General features: G+C 40.0%; 2 protein-coding genes across 3 annotated transcripts in view; both read left to right on the forward strand.

Moving 5' to 3' along the window:
* The window catches only part of LOC103059795 (flavin-containing monooxygenase 5-like), a 62331-nt gene that overhangs the window by 19983 nt on the left and 14838 nt on the right, over nt 1-27510 (forward strand). The window contains exons 1-4 of one of the 2 annotated variants that reach the window (XM_088154217.1): nt 11015-11143; nt 18388-18525; nt 19129-19317; nt 22225-22387. In XM_088154217.1, the coding sequence (XP_088010343.1) occupies nt 18391-18525; nt 19129-19317; nt 22225-22387 (487 nt within the window). In that variant the 5' untranslated portion in view covers nt 11015-11143; nt 18388-18390. Of the gene's footprint in view, nt 1-11014; nt 11144-18387; nt 18526-19128; nt 19318-22224; nt 22388-27510 lie in introns of those variants that run through there. The other variant, XM_088154216.1, reaches the window with a different exon arrangement.
* Nucleotides 22544-26784, forward strand: LOC148214116 (uncharacterized). Its single transcript, XM_088154219.1, has 2 exons — nt 22544-23688; nt 24918-26784. Exon 2 carries the CDS (start codon nt 25060-25062, stop codon nt 26767-26769), a length of 1710 nt encoding a protein of 569 aa, XP_088010345.1. The 5' UTR covers nt 22544-23688; nt 24918-25059; the 3' UTR covers nt 26770-26784.

Below are 27510 nucleotides of genomic sequence, written 5' to 3' on the forward strand. Positions count from 1 at the left end.
GTTCATCAATTCTGTTTGATCTTGTATCTTCATATTTTTTATTAATAGTTTTGTCTTCTGTTTATTAATCTTAAAACCAGTTAATGCACCAAATTCTTTTAGTTTTCTCATTAGTAATTCAATCCCCTTTAAAGGATCTTCCACTGGTTATGCTGGAGAGTCATCTGAGTCTTGAGCCATGACAGGCCCTCTTAGAAACCATATTATAAATGTTTATATTTGCCTTGCTGCGCAATACAGTCAGGTCCAGAAATATTAGGACATCAACACAATTCTAACATCTTTGGCTCTGTACACCACCACAATGGATTTGGAATGAAACAAACACAATGTGCGTTAACTACAGACTGTCAGCTTTAATTTGAGGGTATGTACATCCAACTCAGGTGAACGGTGTAGGAATTACAACAGTTTGCATATGTGCCTCCCACTTGTTAAGGGACCAAAAGTAATGGGACAGAATAATAATCATGCATCAAACTTTCCCTTTTTAATACTTGGTTGCAAATCCGTTGCAGTCAATCACAGCCTGAAGTCTGGAACGCATAGACATCACCAGACGCTGGGTTTCATCCCTGGTGATGCTCTGCCAGGCCTCTACTGCAACTGTCTTCAGTTCCTGCTTGTTCTTGGGGCATTTTCCCTTCAGTTTTGTCTTCAGCAAGTGAAATACATGCTCAATGGGATTCAGGTCAGGTGATTGACTTGGCCATTGCATAACATTCCACTTCTGTCCCTTCAAAAACTCCTTGGTTGCTTTTGCAGTATGCTTTGGGTCATTGTCCATCTGTACTGTGAAGCGCCGTCCAATGAGTTCTGCAGCATTTGGCTGAATGTGAGCAGATAATATTGCCCGAAACACTGCAGAATTCATCCTGCTGCTTTTGTCACCAGTCACATCATCAATAAATACAAGAGAACCAGTTCCATTGGCAGCTATACATGCCCACGCCATGAAACTACTACCACCATGCTTCACTGATGAGGTGGTATGCTTAGGATCATGAGCAGTTCCTTTCCTTCTCCATACTCTTCTCTTCCCATCACTCTGGTACAAGTTGATCTTGATCTCATCTGTCCATAGGATGTTGTTCCAGAACTGTGAAGGCGTTTTTAGATGTTGTTTGGCAAACTCTAATCTGGCCTTCCTGTTTTTGAGGCTCACCAATGGTTTACATCTTGTGGTGAACCCTCTGTATTCACTCTGGTGAAGTCTTCTTTTGATTGTTGACTTTGACACACATACACCTACCTCCTGGAGAGTGTTCTTGATCTGGCCAACTGTTGTGAAGGGTGTTTTCTTCACCAGGGAACGAATTCTTCGGTCATCCACCACAGTTGTTTTCCGTTGTCTCCCGGGTCTTTTGGTGTTGCTGAGCTCACCGGTGCGTTCCTTCTTTTTGAGAATGTTCCAAACAGTTGTTTTGGCCACGCCTAATGTTCTTGCTATCTCTCTGATGGGTTTGTTTTGTTTCTTCAGCCTAATGATGGCTTGCTTCACTCATAGTGACAGCTCTTTGGATCTCATCTTGAGAGTTGACAGCAACAGATTCCAAATGCAAATAGCACACTTGAAATGAACTCTGGGCCTTTTATCTGCACATTGTAATTGGGGTACTGAGGGGATATCACACACCTGGCCATGGAACAGCTGAGAAGCCAATTGTCCCATTACTTTTGGTCCCTTAACAAGTGGGAGGCACATATGCAAACTGTTGTAATTCCTACACCGTTCACCTGAGTTGGATGTACATACCCTCAAATTAAAGCTGACAGTCTGCAGTTAACGCACATTGTGTTTGTTTCATTCCAAATCCATTGTGGTGGTGTATAGAGCCAAAGATGTTAGAATTGTGTCAATGTCCCAATATTTCTGGACCTGACTGTATATTGTATACATGGGAACCATTCTTTTCCCACTCCATATACATTTACTGACATTCTCTTGCCATTCTTATAAGGTTTTCTCTGAGATTGTAATTGATGCTATTTGGAACAAATAATTTATCTTGGGTAATACATTGATTTTAATGATTGCAATTGATCCTAACCAGTAGATTCCTCCACCATTCGCGATCTCATCTCTCATTTTAGATTGTTGCAATGCGCTCTTCATGGGGCTACCCTTGAAGAGTATCCGGAAGCTACAGCTAGTTCAAAATGTGCCTACGCGGGCAATCTTGGGTGCCCCAAGGATGGCTGTCAGAACCTGCATCACCCAACTGTTGTTGTTTTCCATTGTATTGCATTCGTTGGGATTTGGATTGATTTGTTTCTGCCACTTGTAACTAAGGGGGGGGGTGGCTGTTAATGGTAGTAAGGGGAGTTGGGAAGCAGCTTAACCATATATGGGCAATTTAGACTGGCTTGATTGCCGGCCAGGCAGCTGGGGCCCAAAGAACCGGGAAGAAGCTCAGGGAGGAAGGAGAGAGGTCAACAACAGGTGAAGAGGAGTCAAGACGCCAGGCAATAAGGGGAGGGGGGATAAATAGAGGGAGGTTTACCCAAGGCGTTAGTTTTAGCAATGTTCTGTTTACAAGCTACATGTACACCTTAATAAAGAAGTATTTGTCTGAACCAAGACTGGTTGCATGAGAATGCTTCAGAACTGAGAGTTGGACATCGTGGACTTTGACAATGGCACATGTAGCACCTCTGCTGCGGGAGCTGCATTAGGTGCCAGTTTGCTTCTGGGTCCAATTCAAGATGTTGGTTATCACCTTTAAAGCCCTACATGGCATGGGTCCAGGTTACCTGAGGCATCGTCTCATCCCCATCACATCGACCCTTCCCACCTGGACAGGCAGAGAAGGCATGTTATGGACCCTGTTGGCGAGAGAATGTTGACTGGTGGGTCCCAGGAGGAGAGCCTTTTTTTGCTGTTGCCCCACTCTATGGAATATTCTCCCGCCAGAGGTGAGGCAGGCCCCTACCCTCCCAGCTTTCTGGAAGGAATTGAGGACTTGGCTATGCCAACTCATGTGGGGTGAGAAGAGATATAACCAACCTTGGGGGTGGCTGGCGCCTTGAAGACACTCCCGAAGTCTAATAAGTCCTAGTTAACATCAGTTTCTTGGAAGATATTTATTATTTATTTAGGAATCTTGTTGTAGTGAATTTTAATTAATATTTATTCTTTTTACTGTAAACTGCCCAGTCGCTTTGCAGTAAGTTGGGCGGTGACAAATCTGAAATATAAGTAAATAAATAAATAAATCTCTTTTAATTTCTTGCCATAATTTAGTATAGTTATTTTGATATATATTTTGCTAGGCACTAATAATTGCATAAATCCTACATTTTAAATCTGGCATTCCTCTTAATTTTAGGAATGCCAAGGGTCTGTTAGGTATAATATTTGTATTGGGTCTTTTCATTCAACATCTGTTATAAAGTATATAAAATGGGTTGTAGGAACATTACTTCTGTGGCTTTAATAAAATCTATTCTGAAGTGGATGTACAGCTGAAAGACCTTATTGCCAGAAGAACTAAATATGGGATGATGTTCCAGTATTGAAAAAGTTATAACAAATTTCTCATTGTTACACTCAAAAAAAATGTTTTAACCCTACTTCCCATTGCTTCCTGTTTCAAATGTGCCATTCATCATCATAAAATGGAGATATATAATTATAAGAGCACATTTTAATATTTAATAATTGGCCAAGTGTACTAAACATTTGACTTATTTACACATAATGCCATAATGTAATTTGTTTGTTTTCATCATTGCATAATGTGCAGATCCACTTCAAGAAAGAAAAGTTGGCAAGTCAACTATATCATGCTAAGCCAAAACCAAACCACATTATCACTCAGTGAATACAACTTCTTAATAGAAATTATAAAATACAAAAAAAAGAAATTGAGAAATGAGAAAAAATATTAAATAGATGGATGAATAAAAGGTATAAGGGCAATCTTTAAGATAATAAACATATTAAAATAAAAGCAATGGAAATAAAATATGTGATAAAATGCTAATAAAAATTAAACTTACATTCAAAATTCAAATAAAGGCCTAATATTAATATGTTAAGAAAAATAAGCTAGTAAATTCCTGATAGATATTGAAAAAAAAAATCAACTTCCAGAGGATCAGCAGGATTTATTTGGTTAACTTAAAAAGATGTAATAAGTCTAAGATGAGTGGGTTAATCTCAGTTTGAGAGAGTATCTATCAATAATTCTGATAGTGATTAAAAGAAAAGGACCTTCAGTGTGTTTGTCCAAGCCCTATATTTGTAATTATCTCTTTACTATCGCTAGTAAATTCCTGATAGATATTGGAAAAAAAAATCAACTTCCAGAGGATCAGCAGGATTTATTTGGTTAATTTAAAAAGATGTAATAAGTCTAAGATGAGTGGGTTAATCTCAGTTTGAGAGAGTATCTATCAATAATTCTGATAGTGATTAAAAGAAAAGGACCTTCAGTGTGTTTGTCCAAGCCCTATATTTGTAATTATCTCTTTATGAACTTTAATTGCCAAGAAGGGCTAAGAAGAAAAGGGCTCTTCTCTGGGCAGGAACTAAGACTAAGATCCTTAAATTATGCAAGCTCTAATGTGAGTTAGTATGCTACTATACTAACCTTACTCTGAAGTTCAATACCTAGGACACTTTCTATAATGATTCTCTTTGCCTGAGTGTATTCCAAAAGGAGTAGCTGCTCAAGTGGCAAACCATAATGGATAAGTTGTCCCTAAATTGCTTGTGCCATAAGGATTGAAATTGACTTGCCAGGGCTAATGGAACCTATACTAAAGGGGAGATTGTCATTTAAGCTAATAGGTGAATATTAACAACCATGTGGACACCTCCACTTTTGTTGCCCAACTTCACTTCTAATGTTACATTAGATGTGTATCTAGGCACTTGGAAAAGAGTTAACAAAAATGTGTATGGCCTCAGTTTATTATGGGTAAATGGCCCCAGTTGTATTTGGGCCATAGGTTTTGCCATGATAGACTGTCAGAGCTGCTTGTATGCATTGATGTAATGGTATTTGGGAATGACCTTGGCAGATAGGGCAAAGAGATGCAACCAAGAGAACAATCAGATAAAAGGCAGCTGAGCCCACAGCAGGAATGTGGGTGTGGCAAGAGGCTCAGAAGAGATCCTCTCTAGTTTCCTGGGCTGTAAAGGAGAGGGGGCATGGGGGAGAGAGAGGTACTTTCAGACTTGCAAATTCTGTTATTGTAGTTTTACAATAAAGTAGAATTAGATCATATGGTTGTGTTTCTTGTCTGATCTACCTCATAAGGCTAACAACTCTCTACACTTTTTCCAGATGAACTTCATGATTGCTGTACTCTGTGCTTGCAAAGCAACATGATCAATATGAATCTTCCAGGCACCTGTGGCACTACCACCAAATATTTGTAACTCTTAATCTTCTCAATTTCTTTCCTCTGAATAGTTCATTTAACTGTTTTGGGTTTTCTTCTGGCAAAAACCACCAGTTTAATGTTCTGGTTGTTGGTTACTAGAAAATGGTCACAGCAGTAATGGGTTTTGAAGGTTTTTAAAGCTTTGGGAGCTTGTCTGGTGGAAACTTCGATCAGATAATCGACCTGCAAGGGAGTTTAAATATAGATTAAATAAGGTGGGGGCTAAAATACAGTCTTATCTAACTCCATCTCGAACAGGGATTGAGTTAGACAAAATATCTTGAGGATCACACCTAATTCTAACCTAATTAAAAATGTGAGATGCCTGTCCATGTTTGTATTGCTCAACTTCTCACAAATTTTTTTTCTTGAAATTAAGTTAAAAGCTGATTTAAGGTCTATGAAACATTGGTTGCTTTCTTCACTCATCTTTGGGTTGTAACGTGTGCATTTCATGCTGATATTCTAAATCTAACATACGTGAATTGTTTGACATGTTTGACATATTTTTTGCTTACGCAGCCCAGTCACTTCTTGTGAGATGGGTGGCCATATTAAATAAATAAATGGATAAACAAAGACTGTAACAAGTGCAGGCCTGTTGTTGCAGTTATATTTTTATGTAAGATGTAGGACCAGAACTTGATCTAATGTAGATAGTGTCAGGTTCAGCCTGCACCGCACGCCTAGGAACTTGCCCAGCCGCGCTTTAGTCAATTTCACCGCTCGAGCGCTAGCGCAGAAAGAGGAAATGCGAAACCGCAAGCTAATGAATGGGCCACCTGGCGCCACTTCACTAATCTGGAGCGGATGCGTTGTGTTAACGCCAGAGGGCCGCGGGTGCTATAGACAAAGGAGAGAGCTGCGGAATTGAGGAAGAGATCAGCGCGCGAGGGGATGCTCCCGGCTGTTCGCGCGACAGAAGCCCCAAGGAAGGCAAGGACCATGCCATAGGCAACAACAATCAAAGAAACAAGAGAACTGGGCTGAACTGCCATTCCAGTAGAAGGGGGGGATTACAGGGGGCAATCTGCAATCTAATTTGTAATATGTAACCTAGCAACGGGGCCCGCGGGGGGATTGAGACAACTATAAAGGAGTAAAGTAAATGTACCAAGCCAGTCCTGGCTTTGCTTGTGCCTGCTATGTTACGCATGAGTAAACCTCTTTTGTGAACCACACGTGTCACGGGAGTTTCTCTGTCGAACGGGGCAAACCTTACAGATAGTTGGGTTGAAAACCAGCCTGCTTATTGCCCAGTATTGCTTCTTTCTATAGCCAATCTTGTAATTTGCTATTCAAGTGACAGGCATAAAGCTTGCTAATCATATTCAGCAAATTTATAGGGCAGACTAGGTGGATCCCCTATATCCTCCTTTTTAAATATTGGCACAATAATAACAGGACCTCAATCCTGAAGAATATGACCCATGTGATCTGTATAGAAAAAAGGGATGCCCAGTAGTTAGCATTTCCTTCCACATCTCACCCTAGCCCTTGCCACATTATCGATGAACCACATTAAGGAGGTTGGGATGGGAAAGCCCCATCACAGCAAATGGACAAATGGTGGGATCTGCTCTGTTGCTTCATTGTTAGGTAATAACAATACATTGCATTATACTTGAGTAGTTTTATTTTGTATTGGTCTTGGACTGTAATGATGATGATAATGATGCATTGCATTATAATGTTATATAATATTATTAAGGTATCACATTTCTTCTAGCCAGAGAATGAATGTTTAAGACTGAGTTAGGGCATCCCTTCCTATTTGTTTCTGCAGTGCCTAGAAGTGTAAGATATTTGAAATACAGATGGAGAGGCCAGAGTTTTGCAGTATGTTTGTTAAAAAGTAAAAAAGTAAAAAAGGAGTTATTCTCACTGCAAATTATAAGTCATAAGCTATGTAAAGCCCATTAATGTATTCATGTTTATTATTTATTTGTTATTTCTTCTTTTCATTGTTGTATAGATTAGAGTTTTACCATAGATTTTTAAATTGTTGTTATATTTTATATCCTATAAGAATTGTTTGATTGTGGTGGGGTACAAGTTGAGTCAATCAGATCAAATCAGTCAAATCCTGAATTGGTCCTTTCAGAACCATTGATATGGGAGAAGCTTTGCATGAACAGTTATTCCTATTAGAATGCATAGGGAACTCTTGTTGCATGGCTATTTAGTTTTATATGTGGCATATCATAGGGACAAGAATGTTTAAAAGACTATACCTTTTCAGATTTACAATTTAAAAAGCTAAAAGGGACCACATACTTTTTACAGAACCTTTTTAATCATGTGGCACTTGAACCCATGATGAATCTAACAATTATTACACTTTACAGGTAGTCCCTGGGTTAAGAATGCCTGGTTTGTGGACAACCCATAGTTAAGAATGGAGCCTATTGTAGCAGAATTTGAATTAAATACCTAATGATTCGAGTTAAATACACAATGGTTCAGGTTAAATACACAATGGTTCAAGTTCATTACCCAATACTACTTATACAGTATTGTACAATAATACTGTTCTGGCTTACATACAAATCTGACTTAAGGACAGACCTTGGGAACAGAACATGTTCTTAAACTGGGGACTACCTGTATTCATCTATATGAGTAGCAATTGTATTTGAAAAAGAACATAGAAACAGTTGGGCTTCAGAAAGTAATGAGACTCCAGTATAGATCCTACTAAATAGAATAGAATAGAATAGAATAGAATAGAATAGAATAGAATAGAATAGAATAGAATAGAATAGAATAGAAATCTTTATTGTCATTGTACTACTTGTACAATGAAATTAAATGCCACCCCAGTGCAGCTTTAAAAATATAAAAACCATAGAACACATAAAACACATAACACACACAAACACATATAACACAACCTTCACATTCCATATTGCACAACCCCTGATGCTGCATCAATACTGAACTATACGACAGAATTCAGTATAGTTGCAGCTCTAAGATAGAAGCTATTCTTCAGCCTATTTGTCCTTGTTTTCATTATCTTGTTTTCTACAGAAAGCTAACATGGGGTGCATACATATGTATGTACAGTATTTTGCACACTGCTGTTAATAAAACTATTTAAATGCAGTGCATTCCTTTTTATTCATTTCTACTTTATCTAGTCATTCTGATATTTTATCTGATAATATTTATAGTTTATATGTACAATCAGGTAAAAGACTGTTTCTTTCAGAGAATAAAATTGTGTTCAGTAACAAACGAGTATTAAATGACTGTAATTTGTGGAAGAGTTCAATTTCTTCATTCCTAGATTCTGTGAATTTGCCTAATTTTCAGGCTAATTCTACCCATTTCTTTTTGAGAGCAACAATCTATCACCAATGACTGAAATTCCTGTTTCTAGCAAGTTACACCAAAAGAGTTTAATGGACTAGTTACTTGTGACACCTACATTTTGGACTGCTAGCTAGGACTGCTTGACATCCTTATTCTGTCAAGACCTTAAATCAGACTGCATCCCAGTAGCTTAGTATGCTTGGTGACAGCACAATTCTGTGTTCAAATCTGGACTGGATCTTAGTCTTCCAAGAATTGGTTTTAATCCCCCCACTTGTGCAGCTGCAGAGATAGCATAGAACCATAGAGTTGGAAAGGAACTTCGAGGTCATCTAGTCCAACCCCTGCTCTGTGCAGGATCCATAGGGCAGTGTTTCTTAAACTTTTTGCTCTCAGGCCCCCTTCCCACTTTTAAAAATTATGGAGGAGCCCAAAAGAGCTTTTGTTTGTACGGGTTATATTTATCAATTCTTACCTGTGATGGAATGGTTTGGTGAAGGCCGCACTTGGGGAGATAAGCATTTCCTTAGCCCCCAGAATGAGCATGGGAAGGTGAAGAGGATGAGGCTGGCACCACCCTAAGGAATTCGCAGCATTTGCTTGCTGGCTTGGGAAGTTTAGATTCAGTCTGGTGAGATTCTGTCTTGTAGGTGGAAGCTAATAACATGCTATAGAACTATATCTGTACTGTCTCGTGGAGTTCTTTGGGCTGAACCTGACATCACCGTATTAAAAATGAAAAATGACGCATTTGTAGAATATTTATTGAATCATGTAAAAGTAACAATATTAAACCCATTAGATATTAACAAAATATTTTTCATGAAAAAACTGGTATTGTTTACCAAATAAAAAATAATAATGAGGAAGAGAGTGGCATTGTTTTAAGTTTTTGCAAATATCTTCAATATCTGGCAAATAATGTTGATTTTGTGGACCTCCGAGAGGGTCTTGGGGGACCCCCAGGGTTCCTTGGACCACACTTTAAGAAACACTGTACTAGAACATCTCTGACAATGACCATCCAGCACCCTCTCTTTGAAGACGTCTAGAGAACTCATAACTTTGTATGATAGCCTGCTTCACAGGTTGATAGCTCATAAAGTCAGGAAGTTCTTCTTGATGTCTAGATCAAACCACTTCCTTATCATTTTTTAATCCACTGATTCTTGTCCTGTCCTGTGGAACAATAGAAAATATCACTCCGGCAACCCTTCAGCTACTGGTAGCCTGCTATTGTATCTCCCCTCGGTTGTCTTTTCTGTAGGCTAAACATGGGAGCTAGTTTGATGTAGTGATTAAGGTGCTGGACTAGAAACTGGGAGAGCACGAGTTGCAGTCCTCCCGTAGACATGAAAGCCTACGTACTTTGGGCTAGTCACTCTCTCTCAGCCCAACCCAGCTCACGGGGTTGCTGTGGGGAAAAGAGGAGACAGGAACACCACCTTGAATTGTCCAAAATAAAGGTGCGATATAGATGTGATAATAAATAACATACCCACATCCTTTAACACTCCTCATCGGACTTACATGAGCATTTAACCTTAGGGTTATATTAAAAGTTGCCCCTTTACTCTTTTTGAAGGTGTAATATTTTCTTTAAATATATTCACTGACTAATAATAATATAAACAAGAACAAGAACAATGTATAATTATATCTTAGCGCTATGCTAACCTTGCGCTATGCAAGGTTGGTATTTTGAAATATATAAAAGCAAATACTTTTTGCTTTTACTGTCTTGCAGATAGTAAGTCCTTCCTGGTTTCTTTCTTACTGGAATTTTGTTATATAGTACAACAATATAATCTTACATTTTCATTGCCATTCTGTCATATTTTTGGCAATTGCATTTGCTTGTTTATTTAGATAATAAAGTTTGCCACAATGTCTTTCCAGGCATTTTTTGTTGGTACATTTTTGTAGGTGCTGTTGTATTGTTAAAGGATCTACTTCATGAGTTATTCTAGTAAGTGTGCATGAATATTCAGAATAACAAATCTTTGCAGCTAAATTCCCAATGGCAGCATGTTGAGCAACAGAGTTAAACATCCTGTTGGTCTACTGTGCTGCTCTTATAACTTTTCTGTATTCCAAAGGTTACGGAACTTTGAAACTTGAATTTTGACACTCATTCCAGGTATGCAAAGAATAATCATTATCCAGCTATTTCATCATATATCTATAGCTTGCCAAGGTTTCATGTTGCATAATAAGAACTTCACAATGCCAACACCACAAAATCTGATCAAATCCCTGCCTCTGCCAAAATGGGAGGAGTTATTTATTTAAAGTTCTACTTGTCTGGTTTTTCAACCAGTCTGAAATGCGTTCTCCTCCTTGAGAGTGACTTTTAGTGAGGAAGAAGTGAAGAAGAGAGTACATACATTCATTTCTCCTGCTGTCAGCTGTTCATCTGCAGCCTTCCCAGGTTTGTTGCAATTTGTCAGTATGAACCTGTTCCCAGATGCTTGCTGTGCATTGTGGCAGTGGGGCTAGAAAAAGGGGTAAATGGGCCAGTTGTTAGTTCAAGGTCTCTCTTTGACTGGTCCAGCCAAGACTGGAAAACAGAAACCTGGTTATGTTTCCCTGTCTCCTTCAATCTAAGGGATGAGGCTTATTCAGGTAGCACAACCTGTTCCTTGAAGCTTGCTTTTCAGCCTAAACCAAGGTTTCAAAACAAATGGAATGAAAGAGAAATAGGAAGAAGTTCAGGTTTCTTTTTTGTAAATTAGCAATAGCAATAGTGAAAAGTAAAGTTTGAAAGCCTATCTTGGGTTGATTAGTCAAGGCTGCTTATTTTACTATGAGTTTCTTTTTGTTTGAAGAGATGCTAAACTGGCAATTCTTCCTCAAAGAAGCTTTGGGGAAAAAATTGCTAGCAAGATTGCTCAATTGGTCTTCCTGCCTCTTCCTCCTCCTCCGCTATTTCTTTGGGCTTAGAAAGTTAAAAGGGCAAAAAGCTTTACCTTTAGCTTAGAACAAAGTCTTCTTTGCCTTTCTTTTTCCTCTTTTGCATTTTGATAATCCTACCCCTTGCTCCTGTATGTACTCATGCTCAGTGTTAAAAACCCCTTTCAAACTACTTTTGCACATTTGATTGAGATGAACCCTGATGCTTTTCCATAAAATATCATTGGTACTTTGCATAAGAAGTGAAAAAGTCATTTGGCCTAAATGCTGATTCAGGAGAAAAAGGAATTAATTATTTTCTGGAAGTACAAGTAAGACCTGGCAGCTTTTCAGTATTTAATCTTAATTAATCTGTCAATTAATTTGAGGTCCTTTTGACTGATCCTTGTGCTCATGTTCGGGTGGGGGGGGTACTTTGCTGTGTCTGTAACTTGAACCACATTTGATTTTACAGATTTCCTTACTACTGACTTCCTTTTGCTTTAGTTGGACTCTCCTTTGTTGCTTCTTCTCACCTCTTCTTCTTGTAAACAACTAAATACATACCTGCATACCCTCTGAATTATAGTTTGCCCTTTGAATCTGTATCTTTCAGAGTCCTACCCTTTGGCCACAGAACCATAGAATGTATGAGTTCAAGGGGGGACTGTAAAGGTTAGGTAGCCCAACTGCCTGCTTACAGCAGAAATTCATTAAACCATCTTCAGCAAGTGGCCATCCAGTCCCTGTCTGAAAACTTCTTGAGGAGGGGAGATCACCACTATTCTAAGGCAAACAGTCCACAGCTTAAGAATGTTACCATCATTAAAATTCTACTTTGTATTCAGCCCAAATCTCCTTTATTTAAAGTTTTACTTGTCTGGTTTTTCAGCCAGTTTGAAAAAATAACAAATCTATCAGAACAGTCTTTTAGATATTTATACACTATCATATTTCCTCTCAGTCTTCTCTTTTGCAAGGTAAACATAACCAGCTGCTCTAATTGTTTTGTGAGAGGGCTTCATTTTCCTACTCATTATCATCCTGGCGGGTCTCTCTGAACCTGTTGCAGCTTTTCCATCTCTCTTACGAAGTTCAGTGCCCAGGATTGGACACAATATTCTGTCTAACCCATGCAGAGTACAATAGAACAAGTACCGCCTATGATCTGAAATAACTCCTCCTATATATACTGCCAAAGACTCCTTTTTAGTTGTTTTTATTCAGCTGGTGTGTCCACTAGCACCCCTAGATTCTTTGTGCATTCACTGTTGCCGTGCAAGGTCTTCCAAGCCCAGCACCAATGAATTTGATCTTTCCTAATCAGATATAGGACCTTAAATTTGGCAAAGTACAACATCTTCCTACTGTTTTCGGCCCAGTGTTCAAGCCTATTGTGGTCCTTTTGAATTGCAATATTTTGTTGGAAGATATTAACCAGTCCCTCAGATGGTTGTTATCTGCATTCTATTCCATTCTCTGGATCACTTACAAAGATACTGTGGCTCTGGGCCAAGAATGGAACTCTGAGAAGGACTTCCATCCAGGATGATGGAAAACCTTTTATGAGTACTCTTTGGATGCAGTTAATCAACTTCTTGCAAATCCACCAAACCCACAGTACTGACTAGCTCACATTTATCCATCTTGTCTATAAGGACATTATGAGAGACCTTGTCAAACTCTTTACTGAGTTTTATTGAGATCAAAGTAAGCTACATCTTACTTGGCCTTATCTACCAAATTAGTCACTTTCTCATAAATAAATCAGGTTAGTCTGATTTGTTCTTGACAAACCTATGTTCATTCTTGATAATTGTAACATTTTTTTCCTACATGCTTGCAGATAAGCTGCTTGACAGTCTGTTAGTATCTTGCCCAATGCAGATACATAATTTTCCATGTCCTCTCTGCTCTCTTTGTGAATATTGGGATTAAGTTGCCTTTCCCTAGTCTCCCTCACCCTTTTTCAAACCTTACACTCAGTGGTTCTGAGATTACTTCTACCACCCCTTCAATCTTTTAGGATTTAATTTAATTTGTTAATCTCAATTAACAAGCTTGGTTCTTACTATTTCTTTACAAATCCTGAGGTGCATTCCCCCCCTTCCCTCAGTCATATTATTGAAGGGCTCTTTCCCTCTTTCCACACAACAAACCAACATTTTCTTTATTTCTTTATTTTGTACATATTTGAAAAGAAACCCTTTTTGTTATACTTTGCATTCCTCACCAATCTGATCTCATTCTGAACAACATTTCTGACACCATCCCTACAGGGTCAAGCTACCAGTTGGTATTCCTCTATTGTTATTGGCTCCTGCTTCCATTTCCTATACCTCTTCTTGTTTGCAACTTGTCGGTGAGCTGCTCCCTATTCATCTTTACAGGCCTTCAAAGCTCCATGATGCCTCCCTCTTTCTCAGAGTCAGAATCTCTGGCAGGTGCAGACACTTTGTTATGCAACCAGTCTGAAGGCTCAGGTTTGTGTGGGGACTGCAGATAGAATTGATGAAGGAGGTGGAGTGTGTGCACATCAGCTGCCACCTCCTAGAATGTCAGAGTAGCCCTTCCAATTAATCAAATCATTAAGCCTGCCCCTCCCATGCTAAATGTTCAGAATGTGCTTTATCTCTGAGATGGGAAAGGGTAAGAGGGGCTGGGAAAATATTCTCTAACCAGGAGGGAATGGTGGAAAACTGGGTGTATTTTTAGTGTGGCTTGAAGCTTTAATTGAAAAGCCACAGATTGATGTGTGCTATTACATGGAATTGTTCAATAAACTTGGCATCCAGCTTCTTAGATGGTCATGTAGAGGGGACGGCTTGGTAGAAAGCCATTCATGATTTTCAACCATAAAGGAGGGTGTCAGGGTGCTTGTAGGAGGCCTTAGGATGATTTAGTTTATTTTAAGGAAGTGCTAAGCATTCTGAAACCACTGGAGGAATTGAGAGACTTCTTGAAAGGGCAAGGGCCAGGAGGTATTCAGACAAAGGTGAAGTTGGCAGCCATCTAAAATAGTGGTAGGAAATGATGGCTGTTGGAGACATAAACTGAGATATTAAATCTGGCACGGTAAAAGACCTTGCCTATTTTCTTGCTGTTGGTAATCTAGAAATGAAAATATCATTCTAAAGTAGGATTTTTCTGGGTACAGCATAGAGGCTGGGGAATGGTCATAAAATAAATATTCTGGTTCATGTGATTGTAAAACATCTGCCTGGTTGTTCTGCATGATTGTAAGTAAGAGATTTGAAAGTCAAGATGGGAAAAAAGAGAAAATGTCCCTCCTTGTCCTGGTGAAAAGTCCGTGGATGTTCTAAGTTCCAACCATCTGTGAATGTTCTACATTCTGTAGCATCCACCCTCCAGGAGGTGGTCAGTTTTGAAGAACTTCTTTAGAACAATGGCCAAAACTCCTTGTTAAAGATGCATAGTTTCCTGCAACTGCTGAGGAAAAAATGCCTGGAGGGGAGAGATTACCTAGAATCTCTGGAGCAGATTATAGAAGTGCAGCTTACAAGATGAAATCAGAGACATCAACTGTTGAAGAATTTTAGGGGTGTAACCTAAGAACCCTTACTTTCTACAAGATGTAGGAGCAGTTGCACTCAGGGACCAATGCAAGAATTTTGGGCTGTTACGCAACAGCAGATATGAAACCTTGATCACACAAGAGACTTCCAGGATAAGTATGTTTCCAAAAGCAGAGACAACAACCATGGCAAAGAACTGGCAAGTAGACCAGTTCTATGGAACCACTCCAGATAAGTAGAGGACAAGAGATGTGCTCTGAACAGCTGTTCCTCATGAGGAAACTGCAAGACAGCTGTCTCTTGTGGGTTTGAGCACCTGGAGATAAAGGAAAACCATCATGCTCACAGCTATGGTGGAACCTTTTAAAGGACACTGGGTTTCTAACCACTTTCGGAAATTGCCTATTTAACTATTTTAAAGCTATTAGAGATCTTCAGAATGACAAGTTTGAAAAGCCACCTGGTGAGTTTATCTTCATTCTTGAACAAAAGGAAAATTAATCATAAGTTTAAGAATTTAAAGAATTGGAAATAAACAGCAAAAAGCTAAATAAGGTTTTGATCCAAGAAAGTTATAAATGGATTAAGGGACCAGACAAAATTGGAATATTAGGACTTTTACTATAAGATGTTGGAAATAATTATGTAAGGAAACAGCCTTTGGGGGGAACTAAATTGTTTTGTCTATCGAGATTTGAGACTTTTTGATTTCAGAAATTGGACATTAGAGGGGTCTAAAGATTGCTTTTCATTTTTGGTTAGTACTGGAATTTACAAAATGACACAAAACATTATGACATTTGAAATAGTCCAGGAGATTTTTGAAGAATGGGGTCAGAAATTAGCAGCTACAATGTCAGCAATTATGTCTATTTCTATGAATAGACTATGTCCAAAAGATGCTAATGAAGGAATGACAGATGGGAAACAATTTTTGCCTAATGTAGAAATATTAGAACCAGAAATACTGGGTAATAAAAAAAGCATGGATTATAAGATGGAGAAGAGAACTAAAGTGGAAATACAAATGACAAACCAAGAGAATGACCTGGATAAGGACTTTCTACTGGATATGCAAAAGAAGTTGGTTAAAGCTTTGAAAATTAAAGCAGAAATACAAATGATAAGCCAAGAGAACAATCTAATAAGGATTTTTTAGTGGATTTACAAAAGAGGTTTGCTAAAGCCTTGAAGAAGCCTTTGGGATGGGAAAAAAAAAATGAAAAGAGATCAAATCCTATGACAACATCTGAATGAATTAAAGATCAAGATTGTTAGAAGTAAAAGGAAGGAATATAAAGTTGGTTTGTTTGACTAAGGTTAAATGAGACATGTTTCTATTAAGTTCTGGGAACCCTTTACTAGAGTTTTTGCTGACACCAGGACTGAAAAGTTGATGATTAATGGATTGGCATATAGATAAGGATGGGTTAAGGAAAGAAGAGATTTGTTTGTAACCTTATAAAGGGTGAAGAATTACTAAGTTTATTTATACTTATTGTGATGAAGATTGGAAGTCACTTCTTTAAATGTTTATTTATCTTACTTTCTTCATTTTCTTTTTCTTTCCTTGCACCATTTATTTTTTCTATCTCTTTTTTTCTTTCAGTTTAGCTTGTATTTGCTTTTACTATTGTAATTAAAAATTTCAATAAAATTATTTAAAAAAGAGAAAAAGACCTTGAACACAAAAGCAAGTCACAGAGCTATATGATTTATTTAAGCAGTTTCAATAATTGGTTCAATTCACTCCTTCATTCACACCCGCTTACATACCATCTCCCACAACCAGGCTGGCCAAATCTGGTCTGATGTCTTGGGAAACAAAGTGCACAGTAGATGAATGACTCAGGTCAGAAATCCTCCAATGAGCCTCCTGATTCCTTCCTTCTTTTATAACATTCCTGCTAGTATTTCCTCCAGCCTGGCATACTTCCTTTTTTCACTGAAATTTGTCATTAAGCTATTTTCAGAATCTTCTACTATGCCTTTCACCTAGAGAATGTCCCGTTCATAGATATAATTGGCTCTTTGTTGTTGTTACCAAAGTGCTCCTGTCCTTCCTCAGTCACCAAAAGTTCATCATGGCTTTACTTTGGCCTTTTAGCACAAACAGTACGACAAAGAGGTGACCAGGATCTAGTTAACAAAGAATGGGTTTGGAGATGTATGGATGTTTGAGGTAAAGATAGCCTTATCTGACTTCAGAATCCCACTTAATGCAAACTCCATTCTTGTAAGATGAATCAGCGGTGTGATCAGCACAACTAAGACTAACTTTCATCATGACTTTACTGAATGGATTGTGATTTTGTAGCCGGTGCACTCACAGTACTATTGTAAAATGTAAGGGGGAAACTAAAATTGGAGAAGCTCCTGGTGATTGCCAATGTTGAGCTATAAAGGTTCAATACTCTCCATAATGGGATTTGAATATAGAAGTCAGCTATTTATAGTCTCAACTATGACCAGAAGGAAGACAGGTAGACCATATCTGCGTGCGATATATGATTCAAGGAAGTTGCCTGTAGTGTGTTGTGGCCAAAACCTGGCTCATTTAAAGCAACCAAATCACTTTGAAGATACAACATAAATTTATTAAGCATGCAAATAACTACAGTGTATTTTATTATTTCTCCCTTCCTACTAAGTCAGCACTATCTTTGAGGTATGGCCAGTGAATATAAACAATGTGGTGTTTTGAGCCACTGGTTCCTGTCTGATTCCTCCCCCTGTCACCACTCAGGGTCAATTCAGCTTGCTGTGAATGTTTTATTACAAGAGCACTTTAACCAGTTCACATGTGTGGGGAGCATCTCATAGGTTTGGTAGTGAATGCAGCAACATGTATATGGGGTTGGTATTTTTACCACCACAAGTGCTAGAATCTATTCAAGCTTATAGCTCTATTCTGTTGTGGCAAGTAACCACAATGATTAAATGCCGATGTGGTGCTTTGCAGATCTGGCCTCCAGAATTCCTGGTTGTCTCAGCTTTTAAGCCCTTGGAGACTGGGGCTGTCTTTTCACAGACTTGGGGCATATAGGGCAAATGCTGGAGAAAAACTCTCCTTCCCCAAGTACAACACTTGTAATCATGCTTTGAAAGATGGGGAGTCTTAGGCCACACTGGTGTGAAGCAATTTTGAAAACTGAAGACAAGGAAATACAGTATATTCAGGTGTTATTGCTATAAAATATGTAAAAAGAAATAAACTGGCCCTAATACATCTGCTCTTGGGAAACAGGACATGGAAAAGAAGAGAGTGGCAATTATTGGAGCTGGCTCCAGTGGACTCTGTAGCATCAAATGCTGCTTGGAAGAAGGTCTGGAGCCTGTGTGCTTTGAAAGTAGTGATGATATTGGGGGGCTCTGGAGGTTCAAGGTAGGTGCAAATACTCCATAACATTGAAGCTTTACTTCTGAGGGATTGATGACACTTCTCTCTACCTTCAACAGTATTTCATGTAGCTACTTGGTCCACATCTTCTATCATTGTTAGAAATATGAAGAATATATTTTTGCCTCAAAAAGGATCCTGAGGATCCCTCAGCAGATCATAGAAATATGTACAAGTCAGAAGGAAGAGAAGGAAAGATGTGGAATAGTTTTTTGCCCAGCTAATTTTGTCAAGATTTACAGTTTTACATGGAAGACCATCATGGAGGGCAGTTTGCAAAACAGGCAGAAGAGTTTCTGAGGATAAGATAGCTATGGGATCCCAGAATATATAGGACATTGTGAATTTAGGTTTAGAGCTACATATGTACCTATTTCTATGCTCATATACTGATTTTGAAACTTGGTACATTAAATCCCTAGAATCATCTCAGACACAGGAAAATGAGTAGTAAAGCCTGAATTGGATTTCCAGTGACTAGAGAAATAGGAACACATTTCAAATTATACACACACACACACACACACGTATGTATGTATGTATATATATATCAGTATGGAACAAAATCTAAATTTTTATTTCTTGCAGGAGAATCCTGAGGAAGGCCGGGCTAGTATTTACAAATCTGTGATCATCAACACCTCCAAAGAGATGATGTGTTTCAGTGACTTCCTCATCCCAGATGATTTTCCCAACTTCATGCACAACTCAAAGATAATGGACTATTTCCGGATGTATGCCAAAAAGTTTGACCTTCTGAAATATATTCGCTTCAAGGTAAGATGAATATGACCCTTTTTTTCCCCCTGGAGCATTGGAGAGGCACAAATGTTCTTCCTATCTTCAAAAAGGGGAAAAAACAGGACCTAGATAACCACAGACTAGTCAATTTGATGTTGACACTGGGCAAAACTCTGGAACAGATTATTTGTAACATTTTAAAAAGAATGCGTTGCTTGGCAGGAGAATAAAGCATGCCAAACCATATCTCCTTTTTTGAAAGAGTGACAAAGTACAAATGCAGTTCTGGGTTGCATCAAGAGAAGCATAGTGCCTTGATTCAGATAAATCATTTGGCTCTCTGTTATTTTTGCCAGACTGCACTAGGATACAGCAGTTGATTCTGGGCACTGCATTTAAGGAACACTGACACTGACAGACAGTAGCAAGATGATAAGAATCTTGAAAGAAAAAACCTGTAAGGGATGACTGAAGTTGTTAGGTATGTTTAACCTAGAGAAGACTGAGGAGACATGATAGCTCTCTTCCAGTATCTGAAAGGTGTTGTGTAGAAAACAGAATAAAATTGTTAGGAGATGTACCAAAAGACAAGACAAGATACAATGATCGTAAATGACAAAGAAGCAGATTTCAGTTGGACATCAGGAAACATGTCCTAATGGCAAGAGGTGTTCAACAAAGCAACAGACAGCCTTAGGAGTGGATGGACTCTTCTTTGCTGGAGGTGTTTAAATCAAGCCTGGATGGCTGTCTGTAGAGGATGCTGTAACACGGGCAGGGAGTTGGACTAGATGGTCTCTAAAGACTCTTTCTACCCCTTTTTCCTAGATTTTCTGGGTTTGCCTAATTTTCAGGCTAATTCTACCCATTTCTTTTTGAGAGCAACAATCTATCACCAATGACTGAAATTCCTGTTTCTAGCAATTACACCAAAAGAGTTTAATGGACTAGTTACTTGTGACACCTACATTTTGGACTGCTAGCTAGGACTGCTTGACATCCTTATTCTGTCAAGACCTTAAATCAGACTGCATCCCAGTAGCTTAGTATGCTTGGTGACAGCACAATTCTGTGTTCAAATCTGGACTGGATCTTAGTCTTCCAAGAATTGGTTTTAATCCCCCCACTTGTGCAGCTGCAGAGATAGCATAGAACCATAGAGTTGGAAAGGAACTTCGAGGTCATCTAGTCCAACCCCTGCTCTGTGCAGGATCCATAGGGCAGTGTTTCTTAAACTTTTTGCTCTCAGGCCCCCTTCCCACTTTTAAAAATTATGGAGGAGCCCAAAAGAGCTTTTGTTTGTACGGGTTATATTTATCAATTCTTACCTGTGATGGAATGGTTTGGTGAAGGCCGCACTTGGGGAGATAAGCATTTCCTTAGCCCCCAGAATGAGCATGGGAAGGTGAAGAGGATGAGGCTGGCACCACCCTAAGGAATTCGCAGCATTTGCTTGCTGGCTTGGGAAGTTTAGATTCAGTCTGGTGAGATTCTGTCTTGTAGGTGGAAGCTAATAACATGCTATAGAACTATATCTGTACTGTCTCGTGGAGTTCTTTGGGCTGAACCTGACATCACCGTATTAAAAATGAAAATGACGCATTTGTAGAATATTTATTGAATCATGTAAAAGTAACAATATTAAACCCATTAGATATTAACAAAATATTTTTCATGAAAAAACTGGTATTGTTTACCAAATAAAAAATAATAATGAGGAAGAGAGTGGCATTGTTTTAAGTTTTTGCAAATATCTTCAATATCTGGCAAATAATGTTGATTTTGTGGACCTCCGAGAGGGTCTTGGGGGACCCCCAGGGTTCCTTGGACCACACTTTAAGAAACACTGTACTAGAACATCTCTGACAATGACCATCCAGCACCCTCTCTTTGAAGACGTCTAGAGAACTCATAACTTTGTATGATAGTCTGTTTCACAGGTTGATAGCTCATAAAGTCAGGAAGTTCTTCTTGATGTCTAGATCAAACCACTTCCTTATCATTTTTTAATCCACTGATTCTTGTCCTGTCCTGTGGAACAATAGAAAATATCACTCCGGCAACCCTTCAGCTACTGGTAGCCTGCTATTGTATCTCCCCTCGGTTGTCTTTTCTGTAGGCTAAACATGGGAGCTAGTTTGATGTAGTGATTAAGGTGCTGGACTAGAAACTGGGAGAGCACGAGTTGCAGTCCTCCTGTAGACGTGAAAGCCTACGGTGACTTTGGGCTAGTCACTCTCTCTCAGCCCAACCCAGCTCACGGGGTTGCTGTGGGGAAAAGAGGAGACAGGAACACCACCTTGAATTGTCCAAAATAAAGGTGCGATATAGATGTGATAATAAATAACATACCCACATCCTTTAACACTCCTCATCGAGTTTTGTTTCTAGACCCTGTATCATCTTGGTAGCCCTCTTTTGAACTAGCTCCAGCTTGTTAGTGTTCTTTTTGAACTGTAGTGCCCAGAACTGGTTGTGGCTCTGCAGATGGAGTTTGACAGAGTGAGAGAATTACTTCCTACAATCTGGACTCTTTGTCCCTGTGAATGTACCCCAAGATAGCAGTTACATTTTTTGAAGCTGCATCACACTGCTGGCTCATGTTTAGCTTGCAGTCAACAAGGACAACCAGTCTCCTTTTGCAAGTTCTACTGCCAGGCCAGGTCGCCCCCATCCTATACTTGTGCATAAAGTTTTTCCTGTCCAGATGCAGAACATTTACATTTGTTCTCATCATGGCTGGGAACTGCTTGTTTGAAAAAAAACGAGCATTTAACCTTTAGGATTAAGTTAAGGGTTGCCTTTTTACTTTACAGGAAAGTAAACTCCACTCCCATTCCAAATAAATCCGATTGAGTCTACAGCTTTCTGGAGGGAGAAATACTTTCTGAGCAAAGAAATAACTATGTGTTGGTATACTCTTTTCCTGACTTTCTCTTTCAGACTAAAGTCTGCAGTATAACAAAACACTCAGACTTCTCTACCAGCGGACAGTGGGATGTTACCACAGAGTCAGATGGGAAGCAGGAATCATCAGTTTTTGATGCAGTTTTGGTCTGCACTGGCCACCACACCAACGCACATCTGCCTTTGGACTCCTTCCCAGGTATGACTGGAAACTGCTAAGAGAGTGACACTTCTTTTTCAACTACAGTGTTGTACCAAATGGGACAAGAGACTGGGATGCCCTCTGATGGATTGTTCCTAGTGTTATGAATTGAAAGCTATAACTTGCATGCCTTTCCCTTTGAAACAGATTTTTTGTGATAGAAGAGACAGAAGAAACAATGGCAACATATTGGAAAAGTTACAATGAAAGATGACACAGTCTGGGTCACTCTAATCAATCCATGAATGAGGCAGGAGACTGCACAACAGAAGCTTTGTCAGCAAAAATTCATAAATGAGACCCCAAATGTTCATTCTGAACTCCACTATCACTTCTTGCCATTCTTGAAGTTGCAGTTTAATACTGATAGCATTAAAAAAGCATCAGAGGCTGCTTGAATCCTATAAGCACTCCAGACTGCTATTATCATCCTAACTACTTTAAAATAAGATTTTAATGAACATTTGATTTCTTGCTAACAATCTCTCCCATCCATAATGTCTCCATTATTCTCCCACAAACCTGGGCTTAAAGTGACAATTGGTTCTCCATTCCAACAAGTGAGCTGTGGGGATAAGCAAACTAGCATGTCTTATGTGGGTAACTGGCATAGATCAAAATTAGGTAGGTAACAACTATGCTTTTGTAGCATTCACACCTGCTCTTTTCCTACTTCATAAAATTAACAATGGTTGTTGCATAAACTCATCCTCTATTAGAGGATATCATGCTCTTTTGTTGTTGTTCGCCGTACTGAGTAGTGTGTGTGCATGCCCTGAATCTAAGGACTGACTGTGCTAGGTACAAACTAAACTGGAAATTACTCACAGTAATTTTCCAGCATTTTGGACTGGTTTTTACCCATGTGGCCAAATGGAATTACAATGATCAGCAGAATGAATTAAATCTCAAATTTGATTTAATGCACTTCCTATAAAATAATAGATCAATTGATTTATAATGTGCCATCAAATCAGTGTGGACTCTTAGTGACCACACTGATAGATTTTCTCCAGGAATAAAATTTAAAACCTTAACATAATTCTTCATCAGATACAGTGGTACCTCGGTTCATGAACGCTTCTGTTCATGAACAATTCGGTTCACGAACAGCTCCGTTCGCAAAATTTTGCCTCCGTTCACGAATGCCGGATCGGGTGATGAACAGGATCAGCGGCCATTTTCCCTCCCATGACACATGTTGCGGCTTCCTGTAGGGAGGGGGACTCTCCCTCCAAGCAGTAACCACCTCCCCACCTACCTTCCTGTCCTCCACGCCAGAAGTCGCGTCGAGCAAGGTTAGCTTTCTCTCTCTTCGTACTGTACTTTGTGTCATATTTTTGCGGTTTAAAAACAAACAAACATATGATGGCTGGTGTGGGTCTTCCGGGCTGTGTGGCCATGGTCTTGAAGTCTTGTTTCCTAACGTTTCGCCAGCACCTGTGACTGGCATCTTCAGAGTGCAGGAGCACAGACAGGAGCAGTTCTCTCTGTGCCCAGGGTGAAGTGACCCTTCTGTGGGTATTTATAGAGATCTGGGGGTGTCGGTGGGGTTGGGTTACTGAGTGGCTGCTTGTTTTGGAGTCAGCATCTGTGTGTATTTTCCTGGGGATTAGGCAGGGTTTTTTCTTCTACTGAATTGTTAATGAGGGGCTGCTGGGGGTGATTAGCAAGTTCATTGTGTGAACTGTTCACATGTCCTGGTGGTTGAGCTGAGTTCGTTGACCTTTTGCAGGCTGTATTTTTCAGGATTGGTAGCCAGGTTTTGTTGATTTTTAGACTCTCCTCTTTTTTATTGAAACTGTGCTGGTGTTTGTGAATCTCAATGGCTTCCCGGTATAGCCTGGTATAGAGGCTGTTGGTGTTGTCCAGTATCTCTGTGTTTTCAAATAGGATTTTGTGTCCAGTGTGCTTGAGAGCATGTTCAGCTACTGCAGATTTTTCTGGTTGCTGTAGTCTGCAGTGTCTTTCGTGTTCTTTTATCCTGGTATGGATGCTGCGTTTTGTGGTCCCAATGTATACTTGTCCGCAACTGCATGGTATGCGGTATACTCCTGCGGCGGTGAGGGGATCCCTTTTGTCTTTTGCTGATTTTAGCACTTCTTGTACTTTTCTGGTGGGTCTGAAGATTGTTTGGAAATTGTGTTTTTCCATCAGTTTTCCCATGCGGTCTGTGACCCCTTTGATATAGGGCAGAAATACTTTATTGGTGGGTGGCTGTTTTTCTTCTTCAGTCGCATGTTGCTTTCTTGGTTTGATGGCTCTTTTTATTTCATTCTTGGGGTAGCCATTCGCTTGTAGGACCCAGTTAAGGTGGTTAAGTTCAGAGTTTAGGAATTGGGTTTCGCAGATCTGATTGGCACGATGCATGAGGGTTTTGATAATGCCTCTTTTCTGACGTGGGTGGTGGTTGGAGTTTTTGTGTAGGTACCGGTCTGTGTGGGTGGGTTTTCTGTAGACTTTGTGTCCTAATTTGAGGTCTGGTTTGCGTATGACCAACGCATTTCCATTTCCATTTCCAAATAAGGGGTGAGATAGCAAGGATCCTACGGAGAGCAAAGCCCCCCACCAGCAACATAACGAGGAAAGAGAGAAATGCCATAGAAACCCTCAGTTCGGACCCCGATATCATCATCCTGCCAGCTGACAAGGGCAACGCCACGGTAATTATGAAAACAGATGAATACAAAGACAAAGTTAGAGAACTACTAGACCCCACCACATACAGAAAACTAAAACAGGATCCGACCAGCAAAATCATGAAACAAACCAACACCCTGACGAGGAACTCCTCCCTTCACCCCAACGCACTTCAACACATATGCAAGACAGAAGCCCTTACACCCAGACTATACGGACTCCCCAAAATCCACAAAGACTCGATCCCACTCAGACCCATCGTAAGTGCCATTGGCTCCCCGACATATGAATTATCCAAACACCTGGCCACCCTTCTACAGACCCACGTGGGACAGACTCCAGCCCATATCAGAGACTCAGGACATTTCATCGAGAAAATCAGCACCCTGAAACTCAACCCCACAGACAAACTGGTCAGCTTTGACGTGGTCTCCCTGTTCACTAAGGTACCAGTGAGGGACACCCTGGCACTCATCAAACAGATTTTTCCAGAAGACATCACAGCCTTATTTCAGCACTGCCTAACAACCAGTTACTTCCTATGGGACAATGAGTACTATGAACAGATGGACGGTGTCACCATGGGAAGCCCCCTGAGCCCAGTCGTAGCAAATTTCTACATGGAACATTTTGAAAAACGGGCTTTAGAAACCGCACCCGTTACCCCAACAGTCTGGTTCCGATTTGTGGATGACACCTTCGCAATTTGGAGTCAGGATGAAGAAGACCTACAGAAGTTCCTGAACCACCTAAACAGCATCCACCCCAATATACAATTCACCATGGAAAAAGAAGTGGATGGCCAAATTCCATTTCTAGACACGTTGGTCATACGCAAACCAGACCTCAAATTAGGACACAAAGTCTACAGAAAACCCACCCACACAGACCGGTACCTACACAAAAACTCCAACCACCACCCACGTCAGAAAAGAGGCATTATCAAAACCCTCATGGATCGTGCCAATCGGATCTGCGAAACCCAATTCCTAAACTCTGAACTTAACCACCTTAATTGGGTCCTACAAGCGAATGGCTACCCCAAGAATGAAATAAAAAGAGCCATCAAACCAAGAAAGCAACATGCGACTGAAGAAGAAAAACAGCCACCCACCAATAAAGTATTTCTGCCCTATATCAAAGGGGTCACAGACCGCATGGGAAAACTGATGGAAAAACACAATTTCCAAACAATCTTCAGACCCACCAGAAAAGTACAAGAAGTGCTAAAATCAGCAAAAGACAAAAGGGATCCCCTCACCGCCGCAGGAGTATACCGCATACCATGCAGTTGCGGACAAGTATACATTGGGACCACAAAACGCAGCATCCATACCAGGATAAAAGAACACGAAAGACACTGCAGACTACAGCAACCAGAAAAATCTGCAGTAGCTGAACATGCTCTCAAGCACACTGGACACAAAATCCTATTTGAAAACACAGAGATACTGGACAACACCAACAGCCTCTATACCAGGCTATACCGGGAAGCCATTGAGATTCACAAACACCAGCACAGTTTCAATAAAAAAGAGGAGAGTCTAAAAATCAACAAAACCTGGCTACCAATCCTGAAAAATACAGCCTGCAAAAGGTCAACGAACTCAGCTCAACCACCAGGACATGTGAACAGTTCACACAATGAACTTGCTAATCACCCCCAGCAGCCCCTCATTAACAATTCAGTAGAAGAAAAAACCCTGCCTAATCCCCAGGAAAATACACACAGATGCTGACTCCAAAACAAGCAGCCACTCAGTAACCCAACCCCACCCACACCCCCCCCAGATCTCTATAAATACCCACAGAAGGGTCACTTCACCCTGGGCACAGAGAGAACTGCTCCTGTCTGTGCTCCTGCACTCTGAAGATGCCAGTCACAGGTGCTGGCGAAACGTTAGGAAACAAGACTTCAAGACCACGGCCACACAGCCCGGAAGACCCACACCAGCCATCGTATGCCGGCTGTGAAAGCCTTCAACAATACAAACAAACATATGGTTCAGAACGGATTAAACGTAATTACATTGAACCTTATGGGGAAATTTGATTTGGTTCACGACCAGAGTCGCGGAACGAATTAAGTTCGTGAACCGGGGTACCACTGTACCTCACTATTTCCTGCCTCCTGCACTAAGAAGCAAATCATTTCATTCTCATGCATGAAGCAGATTGTTAACCCCTTCTGTGTGCACTCTTTTTCTGTTTTTTCCTTTAGCAAAGGAAGGGTTACAATCACACTGTTGATTTCTCTCCTTATCAGAAAGCTACTTCACTTAGAACTGAAAAAATTATCTCCTGCTCATCCCCAGTGAAGCAGCAAAGACATCAATGCCAACAAATCCCTAGCATAGAACGAACAGAAGGACCTGAGAATGCAGAAAAAACCCAAACAGAGGTCATGTTTTTCCCTGGAACTGCACACACCCCTCATAGATACAGGGAAAGAGGAATGGGGCAAGCTTTTTGCTGATCGA

Source organism: Python bivittatus, unplaced genomic scaffold, assembly GCF_059951505.1.
Source record: "Python bivittatus isolate LINGU-HERP-01145 unplaced genomic scaffold, Pbiv_v1 ctg000700_np1212, whole genome shotgun sequence".
Taxonomy (NCBI): domain Eukaryota; kingdom Metazoa; phylum Chordata; class Lepidosauria; order Squamata; family Pythonidae; genus Python; species Python bivittatus.